This window comes from Cydia fagiglandana, chromosome Z (assembly GCF_963556715.1).
Source record: "Cydia fagiglandana chromosome Z, ilCydFagi1.1, whole genome shotgun sequence".
Classification (NCBI taxonomy): Eukaryota; Metazoa; Arthropoda; class Insecta; order Lepidoptera; family Tortricidae; genus Cydia; species Cydia fagiglandana.
This window is the reverse complement of record NC_085959.1, coordinates 18,795,548-18,810,186: the sequence shown is the minus strand read 5'-3', so window position 1 is coordinate 18,810,186 and position 14,639 is coordinate 18,795,548. Positions and strand designations below refer to the sequence as shown.

Genomic DNA, 14,639 nt, shown 5'->3' with positions numbered 1-14,639 from the left:
CAAGTCTGTTGACAAAGCAATCAACAATATGCATATATTCACGAAAAATGTAGTAGGTAAGATGAACACGTCAATGATGATGATGATGAGAAGTCACTATATGTGGCGAGATTGTTGGTTCCCATGTGTAAACTTACCTATATATCAACCTGTATGTATACTAAGTACTATAGTATCTTATGCAAATACATGAATTACCGTATAGTCGGGTGTCTTTAGCCCTGGAGGGTAACTTTGGCCATTGAGATTTACTCGGTTCAGGTTATATTATTATAGGTTGGTTTTAGTTAACCTTTGACGTTTTATTGTTTTTTATTACACCCTTTTAAATGAGGTTTTCATGTGAGTCAAAGTTATCTCCTCCTATTGAGTCAATGTAACCCGAGTTTATGGTATGAATTAAGAAACTTAAATTTAAGATTAATAGGTGCGGTACGAAGCTGTCCCATTGCGCATATTTAATCGCCCTAACAGCAATTGGAAATAATATATGGACAATTGTGTAGGTAGGTACAATATTCTCACGTAATAAATATGTCAATATACACCGTGTTTTTATTGAATTCCGTTAACTTCGGGGTATGATTAAGAACGTTTAAGAGAACTAAATGGCATAGTTAATTTAAAAAAAAAAAATTATTTTTATTTTTTTAAAACAAAAATATAATTTTAAATGGTAATTAATGTAGCATATAGCGTTGTTGTAACACGGGCATTACATTTAACTCAACCAAACAATTGAAATCTGTGACATATCAATGTCATTTCGAACATCGATCGACCGAGATTGTACTTAAGTTTAGTAGCAAATGTATGAACTCATTCTAAACACTAATCAATATGTAAACCGGCCCTAAGGCAAGTGTACACGCTTGTAGAGGCCTTATAGGAAAAATAATAATAATTGATTATCTCCGAAATGGAGTTAATTAGAATATCGGTGTCTTTGAGAAAGTTACTTGATTTAAGCTCAGGAATGCACCCTTGAAATTAACGGAAAACAAAAAAAACACGGTGTATATGTTGTCTGAAAAAAATAATAACAAGTAAATAATTTGTATTATGTTTATTTAATTGTGTGTTATTTTCCTAAATATAGGTAAATAATTTTGTCATGACCTTACGGTGATCCTGTCACGATATTTGCGATAATTAAGCAATATTGTAAATAAAACGAGGTGACATGGAGGACGTGATTCATTTATAGGCTCTTTATTATGATTATTTATAGATAATTTATAGGGTCCATATTGGGTTGCATAATAATTGATTGTCCTAATGTAATGTTACGCATAAAACTCATTTCGCATAATTGTTATTGTGCAGGAAATATTAACATTTCTGAAAAAGGTTTGTGTTATGATTTTTCTATACAACCTATGCAACTTATTTTAGAAAATACTTTTTGTTTCACCTGGAGAAAAAATATGTGAAAAGAGTTTTATGCGTAACATTACATTATGACAATCAATTATTATGCGACGAGATAGGATCCCTAATTGGTATTATTATTTTTATGCTTATTTAATGTTTTGTTTATTTAATTGTGTGTTGTTTTCCTAAAAGTAGGTTAATTATTTTGTCATGACCTTACGGCGATCCTGTCACGATACTTGCGATAACTAAGAAATATTGTAAATAAAACGAGGTGACTTGGAGGACGTGATGCATTTATAGGCTCTTTATTTAAGATTATTTATAGGTAGTTTGTGTTATTATATTTAAGCTTATTTAATGTTTTGTTTATGTAATTGTGTGTTATTTTCTTAAAAATAGGAAAATAATTTTGTCATGACCTCACGGTGATCCTGTCACGATACTTGGAGGACGTGATTCATTTATAGGCTCTTTATTTTAAGTTTATTTATAGATAGTTTGTATATTATGTTTAAGCTCATTCAATGCTTTGTTTTTAATCAATGAAACGAAATGCGATTTATCTCTGAGTAAGGTTCTCTATATGTTTGTTATTTTAAGTGGGTAACACACAGATTTTTTGACCAGAGCACTTACTTGTAGGAATGCGAGTCACGCATTAACTTCACTTTTCATAGAATATACGCGCACAATGCATGGAAAGTGCCGATCATTTTTTGGCTACAACCCTTTGTGAGAGAACGGTATCCCTTATTAAAAAGGGTTTCTTGTAGGAAACTGGGTTTTCTTAGAAACCATTTGTTATTATTTAGGCGTATAGTTTACGAGATATCAAGTACTTCATTACTGTCAACTCACGTCCCTTCATATTCCAAAATACATTGAACCCTCGGTGATTAACACTTCATCCAGATGTTATAGTTGTATCTCGAATAAGGATTTTTTTTAAATGAAATATGAGGCAAACGAGCAGACGGATCACCTGATGGTAAGCGATTACCGCCGTCAATGGACACCCGCAACACCAGAAGGGCTGCAAGCGCGTTGCCGGCCTTTAAGATGGGAGTACGCTCTTTTCTTGAAGGTTTATATGGCGAATCAATAAACGCGGAATACGAGTACGTTAATTATAGGTCTCTTTTTCATGTCCATTTTTTTGTAAGCTTCTATAAAATCGAATAAGCTTCTGGACCATAATTCTAGAAGAAAGTGTCACCTTTGGAACATGGTGTTGTATACGTTTTTTTGTGTACTAATTGCACGAAGATGTAGTCGCGGGCATAATTTATATTACCTGCACTAAGGAGATGAGGTGCCGGAGATAGTCAGCTTCGGTGCTGATCAGCTCACGTATCACTGCCTGCCTTGCTTCTTCATTGGGACTCAGTTCTGAAAAACAATTAAAATATAAGGCAAACAAATAAAGGCACATAACTATATACCTACTTTGAGTCTCAGCTTTAATTAAGAAAGATCTAATTTAACGGCTTCATACAGAAAACGGAATGAATAGTGTTAAACGTCGTATAAAGTAGGTAAGTACATTTATTATATCGTTCAAACATACATGTATGGTATATCATTATATGTATAGGGCGCAATTTGTATTGTAAGATTTGTAAGCCAAAAATGTACCTACACCGTCACATCATCTTAATTGTACAGTCAACAACACAGCTATGAATACAGGGAAAGTGCCAAAAATATGTATACACGACCTTAATGTACAGGCAATAAAGTACTGTACCGTAAAACGGGGTCAACAGAAATCGCGGGGTGAATAGAGAAATTTTGAACTTTTTCTTTCAAGTTGTTATATTTAAAAATGTACATCTCTAAAATTAGATTTTTTGGAATCCGTATATAGTAGACTATTTATTCTCGACATTGATACCAAAAGAACTTAATCAAACTGCCTAAAAATTAGATTTTTTTACTCTAAAGTAAGGTCTCGCCGAGTTAAGAAATGAAGCCTGTGTGAACTTTGTTCTAGTGGTAAATGTTTTGACATTAACTAAGTAAAAGTTAGCTAACCTGGTAATTTAGTATCTGTAGTACCTAAATAATAAATAATATCACTAAATTTATCTATAATAAAGCATTTTTTTGCAAAAAACCAATAACAAGCAAATTTACGTGATAAAGGGGTCAGTGGACGCGCATATGGGGTGAACAGTTACGCCATAGGGGGTGATTAGATACAACAAAGGGGTGTAAAGACACGCCTTGGGGGTTAAAAGACACGAAAATATAATTTTGTGTCAAATAGCTGTTTAACAGATATATATACCATTTGCCAATAGAGTATCCACATAATAATGACCAAATTCGATGCCTATGACAACTAAAACTTAATATTTCTATTCACCCCGTTCTTGTGTCTATCGACCCCGTTTTAAGGATATGGAGAAAACAGGTAGTTTTCTTTGATTTTCTCTGAATTGGGTTGGTAAAAAATTATTTCACAAATGGAAAATTGAAGAACTAACCAAGACTCAAAAAATGATATCAAAATTATTACTTTTATCATTTGGAATATTGGCGAAAATCGTCCTTGAAGTTGAAAATCGTGTCTTTTCACCCAGTTTTACGGTATACATATTTTTGACACTTTGCCTGTATTCATAGCTCTGTTGTTGACTGTACTTATTTTTTCATACATAACATAATTAGGATTATTACTATACATAATATTATTACTATATATTTTGGTATCATAAGTAATAGCTACCATTTTTATTAAAAGAGTTTTTCAATAAAAAAACCTGTCAAGATTGTTTACCATTTTTCTAATGCAAAAAAACTAGGTATAATACTTGGAGGGTTATTAATTCCTTCGAGATGATAACGAAAAGCGATTAATCTGTCACTTGAATATTTCAACAAGGAGATTGAAGGTGACAACGCTACAGTAGTACCGCTGCTGCGGTGGAAATCTGAATGCCCCAATTCGAATGTAATCGTGAGGGCGAAACTTAACAGATGTACGCTGAAAGAACGATATTTTCAAGTTATTCGTCGTAACTTACTTAGAATATTTGGAGTGGTACGAGTATGTTTAGCAAATTGATAAACATTTTCCTTCGACGTGACGGTACGACATCCAATATCCTTGTGAATATAACCTTTAGTTAAATTCATAATAATATGTTCTGTGTAGTGCTGCATCGCCACTAAACGCAGGGGCTGCCAGCGTCAGCCCCTGTCTGTCGATAGAATAGCTTGCATGGATGGGCTGAACTATACGTGTAATTATAGTCCGTAGAAGTGAGCTTTTGGTTCCAAATCCTGCACTTTTAGCGGTAATAATTTGATGTAAATTATATGTATTGACCATGCTACATTAGATAATTCAATAATTATTAACAATTAAAGAGCCTGATAAAAACTGCACGCTTGCTTCTGTGGAGTTCTTTCTAATGCTAAAAAAAAACGAAATATACTTAGGACGTGTAAAATACAAGATACGTGCACGAGCACTGTGGCCACAGTTGAACGTTGTGGAGAAGAGGATTGGTCCCAGGCTCTATGATATACGACTGACTAATTAATAAGTCTTATGTTGATGCTTATTGGTTATTAAGTGAAATTTACGAGGTTAAACGAGAAATATGACTGGAATGTAAGTGAAATACTTATTGTTTGGCCGCTCCGTGTCATAAAACCAAACGCCGGTCAAGTGGAACTCGGACTTATACACCGCGGGTTCCGTACTTTTATTTGTATACAACTCCTATACTTGAAAGCCGTTTTCCAGGCATAAAAAATAACAAAACAGTAACTACTGAAAAGTAATGATTATGACAAGTTATTTTAGTTGTGTGTTACCTACTGTAAGTATGGATTTGGTGTACAAAGCCTTACTTTATCTTTGCAAAAGTTTACATTTTTCTACGACTAACAAAACTAATTTGAGGATCATGTTAAGGTGTTTTCTGTAAAATTATAGGTCATTAAATGATAGTAAAGTTACCGTATGATTTGATTGGATAGGTATAATCATGAATATTTAAGGAATTCAATATAATTTGGTATTTACCTACTTACAGGTAAATAAACAAATATATAAAATAATATTAAGTACTTAGGTATGTATTTAATACAATTTCCTAAAAAGTTTGATGTCAGATGTGATGACAAATACGAATAATAGGTACGAGTACTGAATATCTCTGTTACTTTGTTTTCGAGGTACGGAACTCCAAAATCAATAAAAACGAAAACATAATTGCCTAAGCATTCCGGAAGAGTTTAAGAGGTTTAGATCACGTGGCCATTATTAGAGCGTTTTCACACTGTCCGATCCGATACCGGATGCAGGGCTATAACCGCGAAAATAGAAGTTCGCAAATTGCGGGCATTTTTCTCTGTCACTCTTATTACGCCTTCATAGGAGTAAAAGAGAAAGATCCCCGCAATTTGCGAATTTCGGTTTTCGCGGTAGCCCCTCAGGATCCTACATCCGCGTAGTTTTACAATCGATAGTGGCCTAGTGGTCGGTGGAACGTAGGTACACATCGACCATTTATGCGCGAGGCTGGGCAGCGCATGCTAAGTATTGCGACCTGCCGGCCTAGCCAAGGTTACAATCGCTATCGCTTCGACAACGAAAAGCTTTATGTCTCTCTATCACTCTTCCATGTTAGTGCGACAGTGACAGTTGCGTTTCGATCGCTACGGAGCGTAAGCGATTGGCATCTTGGCTACGCGGCCAGGGACGTCGTTAGGAGCTGTTATTTCACAACCGTGCACTCGCTCATTTTGTACGGCACCGGACTATGGGGTTGAGAAGCTGACTGGCGTCGGGTGTTCTCAATTCTCATTACAAATGATATTTGAATTTTTCTACTCCCGTACTCACAGACTTAAATATACCCTAGATGACGCAAATGCATCTACTTCGCGTGTCCGAACCCAGACCAAGCGTCAAGGTTGACCGCCGCTATTGACATTCCACGCGCGCCAGTTGTTGCAGCCGGTAGTCCGTAAAAAATTAAAAAATTGCTCTTTGCGTGATAATTAACTGCAACAGCCCAAATATTGCAAGCACCCAAGGGCAAGGACATATTTCCTATCATATGTAAGTAATTTTAAAATTATATTATGCGTAAATTAATTTTAAAACATTTTATTAAGATTCCAAATTGTGAGTCCAATAATATACCTAAGTAATTATAGATTAACGTTACAAAACTATATTTACATTACATTGCGCGTTTACTTTGAGCGTTTGATCTGACGTTGTGAGTTAAGAAACGATGAATATCGGAACTAGCGATACTGTCGCTCATCGCTTCGACTTCGTGGTACAGGCCGTTCATCATTCGTCTGTCAAATTTAGCGACTAGTGTTGGTCGTTCTACCGATCGCTTCTAATAATCGATTTTAATCGATATCGGACATATGAATGATATTAACTATTTAAAAAAACTATTAGTAGTTGTTGTTGATAAAAAAAATCATGTGCTAATTTTACATGACACCTTAAAAAAGAAGGGTAATTTAACCACATACTATTATATATCTGCCTATACGTTTAGTAGGGTTATACATTTCTATTGTGTTAAAAAAACTTTCATTATTTTTGTTTTCCATATGATCCAAAGATTTTGAAAATACCAGTTTCATTGAAGGAAAAAGTTGGGAAGAAAGTCATTCGTCTGTTTTTAACATTCATCTGTCTTTATCATTCGTCTGTCAGAAAATCGATGTCATTCATGACAATCGATTTGTGATTTTTGGCGTGGTTCGCGGGGGAGCGGGGAGTGAACGAGCGAGACCGCAGATATAAAATCTATGAGTATGAGCAAGACAGTTGAATCGTAGAGGGCAGACTAGGGGCATTGGTGTCTTTGAATCGGTTAGGATTTCCCATCACTAAATTGCGGCTGTGACGTCACAGTAGGTGGTAAAAAGACGGCACGCTTGGTTTCAATACAAATCGTGACATTTGCTTCATCTAGGGTATATTTAAGTCTGTGCCCGTACTTTTATTTGTCATATAAAGGGTCGTGCACACACCTTTAAAACCCTACCTTATAGTTGTCAAGACAAGTCTTTAGTCTATTCCCCAAAAAAGAAATTGTGCATACACGCAGTATCTTTTTGACGATTTTACGATACTTCGTGTAATGATCACTTAAAAAATATTGAATGAAATACAGTGTTGCCAACCTTATTTTAAATATCATCTCTGACAAATAAGTGAACCATAGACTTTTTTTTATTTTATTCATTTATTCATTCTTTTCCCGCCATTACCCTCCATTTATGCTACTTCTTGAGTTAAAAATATTTGTCAATTTTATTTCAAAGTAAAATATTGTATGCAACGTTGTTTAACTGAGTCAAAAAATACTCGTGGCGTCTTTATTAACAATTTTCGGCTTCGCCTCAAATGTTACTCACGCCACTCGTCTTTTTTGACCTCTCTTAAATAATGGTTGCATAAAATACTATTATGTAATCATTGAATTGTAACCTAATGTTATTAATAAATTTTCATTTTCATTCATAACGTTGCGTTGTACAATACACGTGCGTAAAGGTAATTCGAAACTTGTGACGATTTATCATCACTCGTTCCAAATTCCTACTTTCCGCAGTTGTATTGTAAATAACTATCCTAGTTTTCAAGCAAGGTTGATGTAAAATAAATTTTGAAATGTATGACTAATGCGATAGTTAAGTACTTATACGTAGGTACGTATATATTGAAGCGTTGTTGTTGGTTACACAGTCAATGTGGTAAATTAATTAATTTTAAGAGTAAAAAACCGGGCAAGTGCGAGTCGGACTCGCGCACGAAGGGTTCCGTACCATAATGCAAAAAAAAGCAAAAAAAAGCAAAAAAGAAACGGTCACCCATCCAAGTACTGACCACTCCCGACGTTGCTTAACTTTGATCAAAAATCACGTTTGTTGTATGGGAGCCCTATTTAAATCTTTATTTTATTCTGTTTTTAGTATTTGTTGTTATAGCGGCAACAGAAATACATCATCTGTGAAAATTTTAACTGTCTAGCTATCACGGTTCGTGAGATACAGCTTGGTGACAGACAGACGGACAGACGGACGGACAGCGAAGTCTTAGTAATAGGGTCCCGTTTTACCCTTTGGGTACGGAACCCTAAAAAGAATAAATAAGAATATTTGCAATTGTTTTTTGTTTATCTTATAAGTATACCTACACATTATTCATATTAATCCAAGTATCAGTCGATTACGAATGCCGTATTGAGTTAAGATGAGAATAAATTTCCATTTATGAATTCAAGTTTCATGCGCTATCAGAGAAATCGAGATAGAAGAGATTAATGAATTGAACTGAATGTTTTTCTTTCATAAACGATTCATTCTTCCAATTAACTTGAATTGGGGTTTGAAGACCTGCATGCAAAAATAACTGTTTTGCATAAGATAAGAACCTAAGGGCTTGAGCCCGACCGATACGAGAAATTTATGATTTTTCAAGCGTATACGTATACGTATACCCCGTATGGCGTCAACCCCGGCTTTTAGCTTAAAGCTTATAAAGGTTTTCCTAGGATAGCGGCCGTCACCATACTAAATAATACGGCTAAATATCAATGTAGTATTTGTATGGAGACGGCCGCACGGTGGGCTGAAAATCGGCCTCCATAGAAATAGAAACCGAAGTCTTAAATTTGAACTTTTTTTTATTGGAATAGCTTTTGTTAGGTTTTATTATGTCCCAAAATTAATCTTAGCTAATTTGGTTGGAAAAATAATTAATTATAATTTTTTTTCAAAATCTTTGTATGGCGCGTATCAGAAAAAACGAATTTTCTCCGAAAATAAAAAGTTAACCGTAATATCCTGACAGATGATTTTAAAACCAATTATTCTTGATTTTTCCACATAATTAGAATTTTCCTACGGGGTGCACTTTTTTTTTAAAAAATCGATATATATTTTTTATTTTTTTTATTTTATTTTTTATTATAATACGGTTATACTCGTTATTTTGACTACAAAAAATGAATTTGAGTTTGATCGAACCAATAACTTACGCGTAGTGAAGTTTTGTTCTAAGCAAATGTATGGAGCGTACGAGTAAAACGGATTTTTTTTCAAAAATTAAAGGTATACCGTAATATCCTTGCAGATGATTTAAGTACCAATTATTAATGATATTTTGACATAACGCGAACTTTTCTACCGTGTGCACTTATTTAATAAAAAATAAAAAAACTTATCTTTTCATGCTGAAATAGCTTTTTCTCATTGTTTTAATCAAATAAATAATAAACATACAAGAGTTACAAATAGAAAATTGAAAATAAAACCATTACATCCTTTACATTATTACCCTTGTATCCTCTTTATTACATTATCTTTGTACTTAATGAAACAGTATTTAACAAATGACACATTGACAACTTATGAGTCTAAAATTAATGATCATTAATGAGGTCCGGTTACAATCGTTAGTAGATATTATGAATGCAGTTTAATCATTAAGGTTTTAATCATTATGCTTATAATTAGACGTAAAACTAATTATAATAGCAATGATATACTGGTAGAATGGTGGAGTTCATTAGTACTAGCAATAAATAGGTAAGGGGTACATTTTATATTTTAGTTCATCTGGAGCTTCTTAACCGCTAACTTACACGACCATAAACCATGGACAGTCTTATTACGAACTTGGACTTGTTTGTTATCCTAAAATCTCAAGGATCTAGTTTAAATCACGAAGCTTTGTTTGAAATAGTGCTAACTAAATCAAACCTTAAGCTATCAGAAGAAGATCGTGACACCTTGAAAGAATTTTGCCGAAGATTTACAAGAGCTGCTACTGACAGATGGAAGAAAAGCCAACGGAACACAGAAAAATTTAGAACAATGTATGGATCTTGGTTAGAAGCAAATATTGACTGGCCAAGTTGCTTTTATCTTCAGTTGGATCTTCAGTTAGCCCACGCATCAACCAGCAGTAATCTCATTCCTCATACACTAAGCACATCATCAACTGGAACCATGACGCGATTGAAACGTAAACCATTCGAAGACCTCGGAACGAAGCAGAAAAAAAACAGATGCAGCGATCTAAGCGTTGAAAACACAGACGAAGTGGTGTTTTCAGCTGTAAAGCTTTTAAAAGAAGATGGTCGGGGTGAAATTGCATCATTGATAGAATATATGTTAAAGAACCCAGAAGCAGTCCAGAAATTCACTGCAATCATCAAGAAGCCTGGTTCTACCGCGTCACTTACAGCAGAGAAGGCATTAGGTCTACTGATTTCTTTGAAGTTAAGTAAATGGCAATACATAACTTTACGAGAGACAGCCATCAGAGAGGGTGCTTCAAACTTATACCCATCGTATTATAAAGTGCAGAAGGCTAAATTAGATTGTTATCCACCAACGCAATCTGTTACTGTAACGGATTTTTCGTGTGAGATAACATGGCAAGCTTTGCTGGATTTAACAGTTACACGAATTTTGAATAGTTTACAGGAACAAGTAGAAGACATGCAGTTAAGTTTAATTTCTAAATGGGGATTTGACGGTGCTTCCAGTCAAAGCCGGTACAAGCAGAAAATTGGTGGCAGTGAACAAGATGACTCAAGCATTTTTATGACGACTTTAGTGCCACTAAAGCTTATCTCTGGCGACAAAACAATTTGGACAAATCCAAAACCATGTTCTGCTTCATATTGTCGTCCAAAGCAATTTACATTTACTAAAGAGAACGAAAACTTTGTTCTAGCTCAAAAGAAAAAAATGGACGATGAAATCAAAGACCTAGTGCCCACACAACATAGGAACAACAAAGTGACACATAAGCTGAAGATGACGATGGTAGATGGCAAAATCTGCACATATCTTTCACAGGCTAAGTCAAGTGCAACATGCGTTTTATGTTTAGCTAAGCCTAATGAAATGAACAATATAGACAAAGTTTCGAAAAATACAGTGCCTGATACTACCTTATATGAATTTGGACTATCATCTTTACATGCCCGGATCAATGCCATGGAATGCCTTCTTCATATAGCATATCGACTGGACTTCAAAGAATTTTATGCAACTGAAAAGAGGGGCCTTAAACAGAAGATGGAACTACGGAAGAAGATTATTCAAGATCGCTTCAAAGACGAACTAAATCTTTTAGTCGATGTCATAAAACAAGGTTCTGGAACAACGAATGATGGAAACACAGCACGAAAATTTTTCGAAGATCCCGAAAAAACAGCTAATATCACTGGACTGGACAAACAACTGATTCGGATATTTGCTGTAATTCTGCAAGCTGTCACATCAGGTGAAGTAATTGACACTGAAAAGTTTAAAGCCTATTGTAAAGATACAGCGGACGACTATATTAAATTTTACAGTTGGTATAAGATGCCCCCAACAGTGCATAAATTGCTAATTGCTGATCCATGGCACAGATATCATTGCACAAAATGATATTGTACCGATTGGTCATCTCTCTGAAGAAGCATCCGAGGCACGCAACAAAGACTTCAGAATGTTCAGAGAGCATCACTCACAAAAAAAACGAGACAAGATTCAAACAGGGATGTTTTTAATATGTTACTTTTGTCTTCCGATCCTGTCCTTTCTTCAATGAGGCCAACAATAAGTGGAAAAAAGAAACAGGCTTTCTTCCCTGAAACTTTAGAATTATTCATTTGTCTGGAACCTCAATAAGAAGAAGTGACAGATACCTCAAATGTGTACCCTGATTCTGAAATGGACACGGATTCGGAAGTAAGCGACCAGGAAAACTAAACTTTCAGGATTCCAATATTAGCAATATAATACTTTTAATTAGGATAGCATTACATATACTTATTTCTGTTTTTATGTAAACCAATTATTGATAATGTTACTGATATTTATTTAATTAAGTAAATTCGTAGTATCTACAAATGATTGTAACCGGACCTTATTAACGATCATTAATTTTAGACTCATCAGTTGTCAATATGTCAAATTTGTTAAATATTGTTTCATTAAGTACAAAGATAATGTAATAAAGAGGATACAAGGGTAATAATGTAAAGGATGTAATGGTTTTATTTTCAATTTTCTACTTGTAACTCTTGTATGTTTATTATTTATTTGATTAAAACGATGAGAAAAAGCTATTTCAGCATGAAAAAATAAGTTTTTTATTTTTTGTTAAATAAGTGCATACGGTAGAAAAGTTCGCGTTATGTCAAAATATCATTAATAATTGGTACTTAAATCATCTGCAAGGATATTACGGTATACCTTTAATTTTTGAAAAAAAATCCGTTTTACTCGTACGCTCCATACATTTGCTTAGAACAAAAATTCACTACGCGTAAGTTATTGGTTCGATCAAACTCAAATTCATTTTTTGTAGTCATAATAACGAGTATAACCGTATTAAAATAAAAAAATAAAATAATAAAAATAAAAAATATATATCGATTTTTTAAAAAAAAAGTGCACCCCGTAGGAAAATTCTAATTATGTGGAAAAATCAATAATAATTGGTTTTAAAATCATCTGTCAGGATATTACGGTTAACTTTTTATTTTCGGAGAAAACTCGATTTTTCTGATACGCGCCATACAAAGATTTAAAAAAATATATATAATTAATTATTTTTCCAACCAAATTAGCTAAGATTAATTTTGGGACATAATAAAACCTAACAAAAGCTATTCCAATAAAAAAAAGTTCAAATTTAAGACTTCGGTTTCTATTTCTATGGAGGCCGATTTTCAGCCCACCGTGGGCCGCTATATGACGGCACCGTAAGGCTAGATGTCTATTTTGCTGGAAAAAAATTAGATCAACGCTACCGGGTCGGGTTACACTTAGCTCGTAATCAGACTTTTTAGCACATATTACAATAACATTTTCAAAATATATCTATATAGGTGAAACTGGTTTTTATACGACCTTGACGATGGTCATTGGCGCGCATCTCATGGCTCTTCTACACGATGGGCCAACGCCGGCCACTCCAAGGGAAGCATTTATGCGTTAGAGGGAGGGTGCTTTCACTTCATTTCACATGCACTCAGTGAGTCTTCAAGGTCGTATCAAAGTAAGATCAAAACCAAAGTTGTTAGTGCCTCCGTGAGCTGTAGATCTCGCGAGCATAGCTTAAAATTAAATAAATGTCCGCCATTTTGAAATTAAAAAACACGGAATCGTCAAAAAATCTGTTTAATGATCGAATCTGCTCATAAAATCACACGAGGATCGGTTGATGATTGAGAATGACCTGTAGACCTGTAGAGGAGAACGTCCGGACCTACAAAAGCATTTTTGCCCTAGCTGAAACGGACACCTTCGCTGACGCTCGGTCAATTAAATCTGACTCGGGCTCTATAGTTCGTTTTTTTTAGCATTAGAAAGAACTTGCAAGAAGATAAGCGATCTTGACATGTCTTTTAATTGAAAAACGCTTTTTAAAAATCAAAAACTATTACTTTGAAAGCAGAAGAATATAAATGATCGTATTAGATTGATAATTGTTACATATTTGCCGTACTTAACTTATTTTTAAAATGTGTTTTTCAATTAAAAGACACATCAAGATTGTTAACCTTATTTCTAATGCTAAAAAAACCGGGCAAGTGCGAGTCGGACTCGCGCACGAAGGGTTCCGTACCATAATGCAAAAAAAAAACAAAAAAAAAGCAAAAAAAAAAAACGGTCACCCATCAAGTACTGACCACTCCCGACGTTGCTTAACTTTGGTAAAAAATCACGTTTGTTGTATGGGAGCCCCATTTAAATCTTTATTTTATTCTGTTTTTAGTATTTGTTGTTATAGCGGCAACAGAAATACATCATCTGTGAAAATTTCAACTGTTTAGCTATCACGGTTCGTGAGATACAGCCTGGTGACAGACGGACGGACGGACGGACGGACGGACGGACGGACGGACGGACGGACGGACGGACGGACAGCGAAGTCTTAGTAATAGGGTCCCGTTTTACCCTTTGGGTACGGAACCCTAAAAAAACGAACTATAAGTCTAGTTAGGTTTAATTGACTGTATGATTATCGGGTACCTAGTTAGGCGTAAATATGGACGTAAGTATTTAAAATTTCTTCAATCAGTTTCGTTCATTGTTCGATGCGACCTACGGCGCGATTCGGGAAATGAATTAGAGATACGCTAGATATGAAATAGTAAAGATATGTGACGTTCCACGTCAAAAGGTACCATTGCCCCGGCTGAATATTGGAGCGGCGTTAATAATAGCGTAAGCGCCAGCCGCCATCAGGTACCTTT

The 14,639-nt window shown here is 34.8% G+C and overlaps 1 protein-coding gene across 1 annotated transcript in view; it reads right to left on the bottom strand.

The window, feature by feature from the left end:
- Positions 1 to 14,639, bottom strand: part of LOC134679251 (uncharacterized) — a 116,492-nt gene that overhangs the window by 28,869 nt on the left and 72,984 nt on the right. The window contains exon 6 of the mRNA XM_063538140.1: positions 2,672 to 2,766. Coding sequence (XP_063394210.1) covers positions 2,672 to 2,766 — 95 coding nt within the window. The remainder of the gene's footprint in view (positions 1 to 2,671; positions 2,767 to 14,639) is intronic.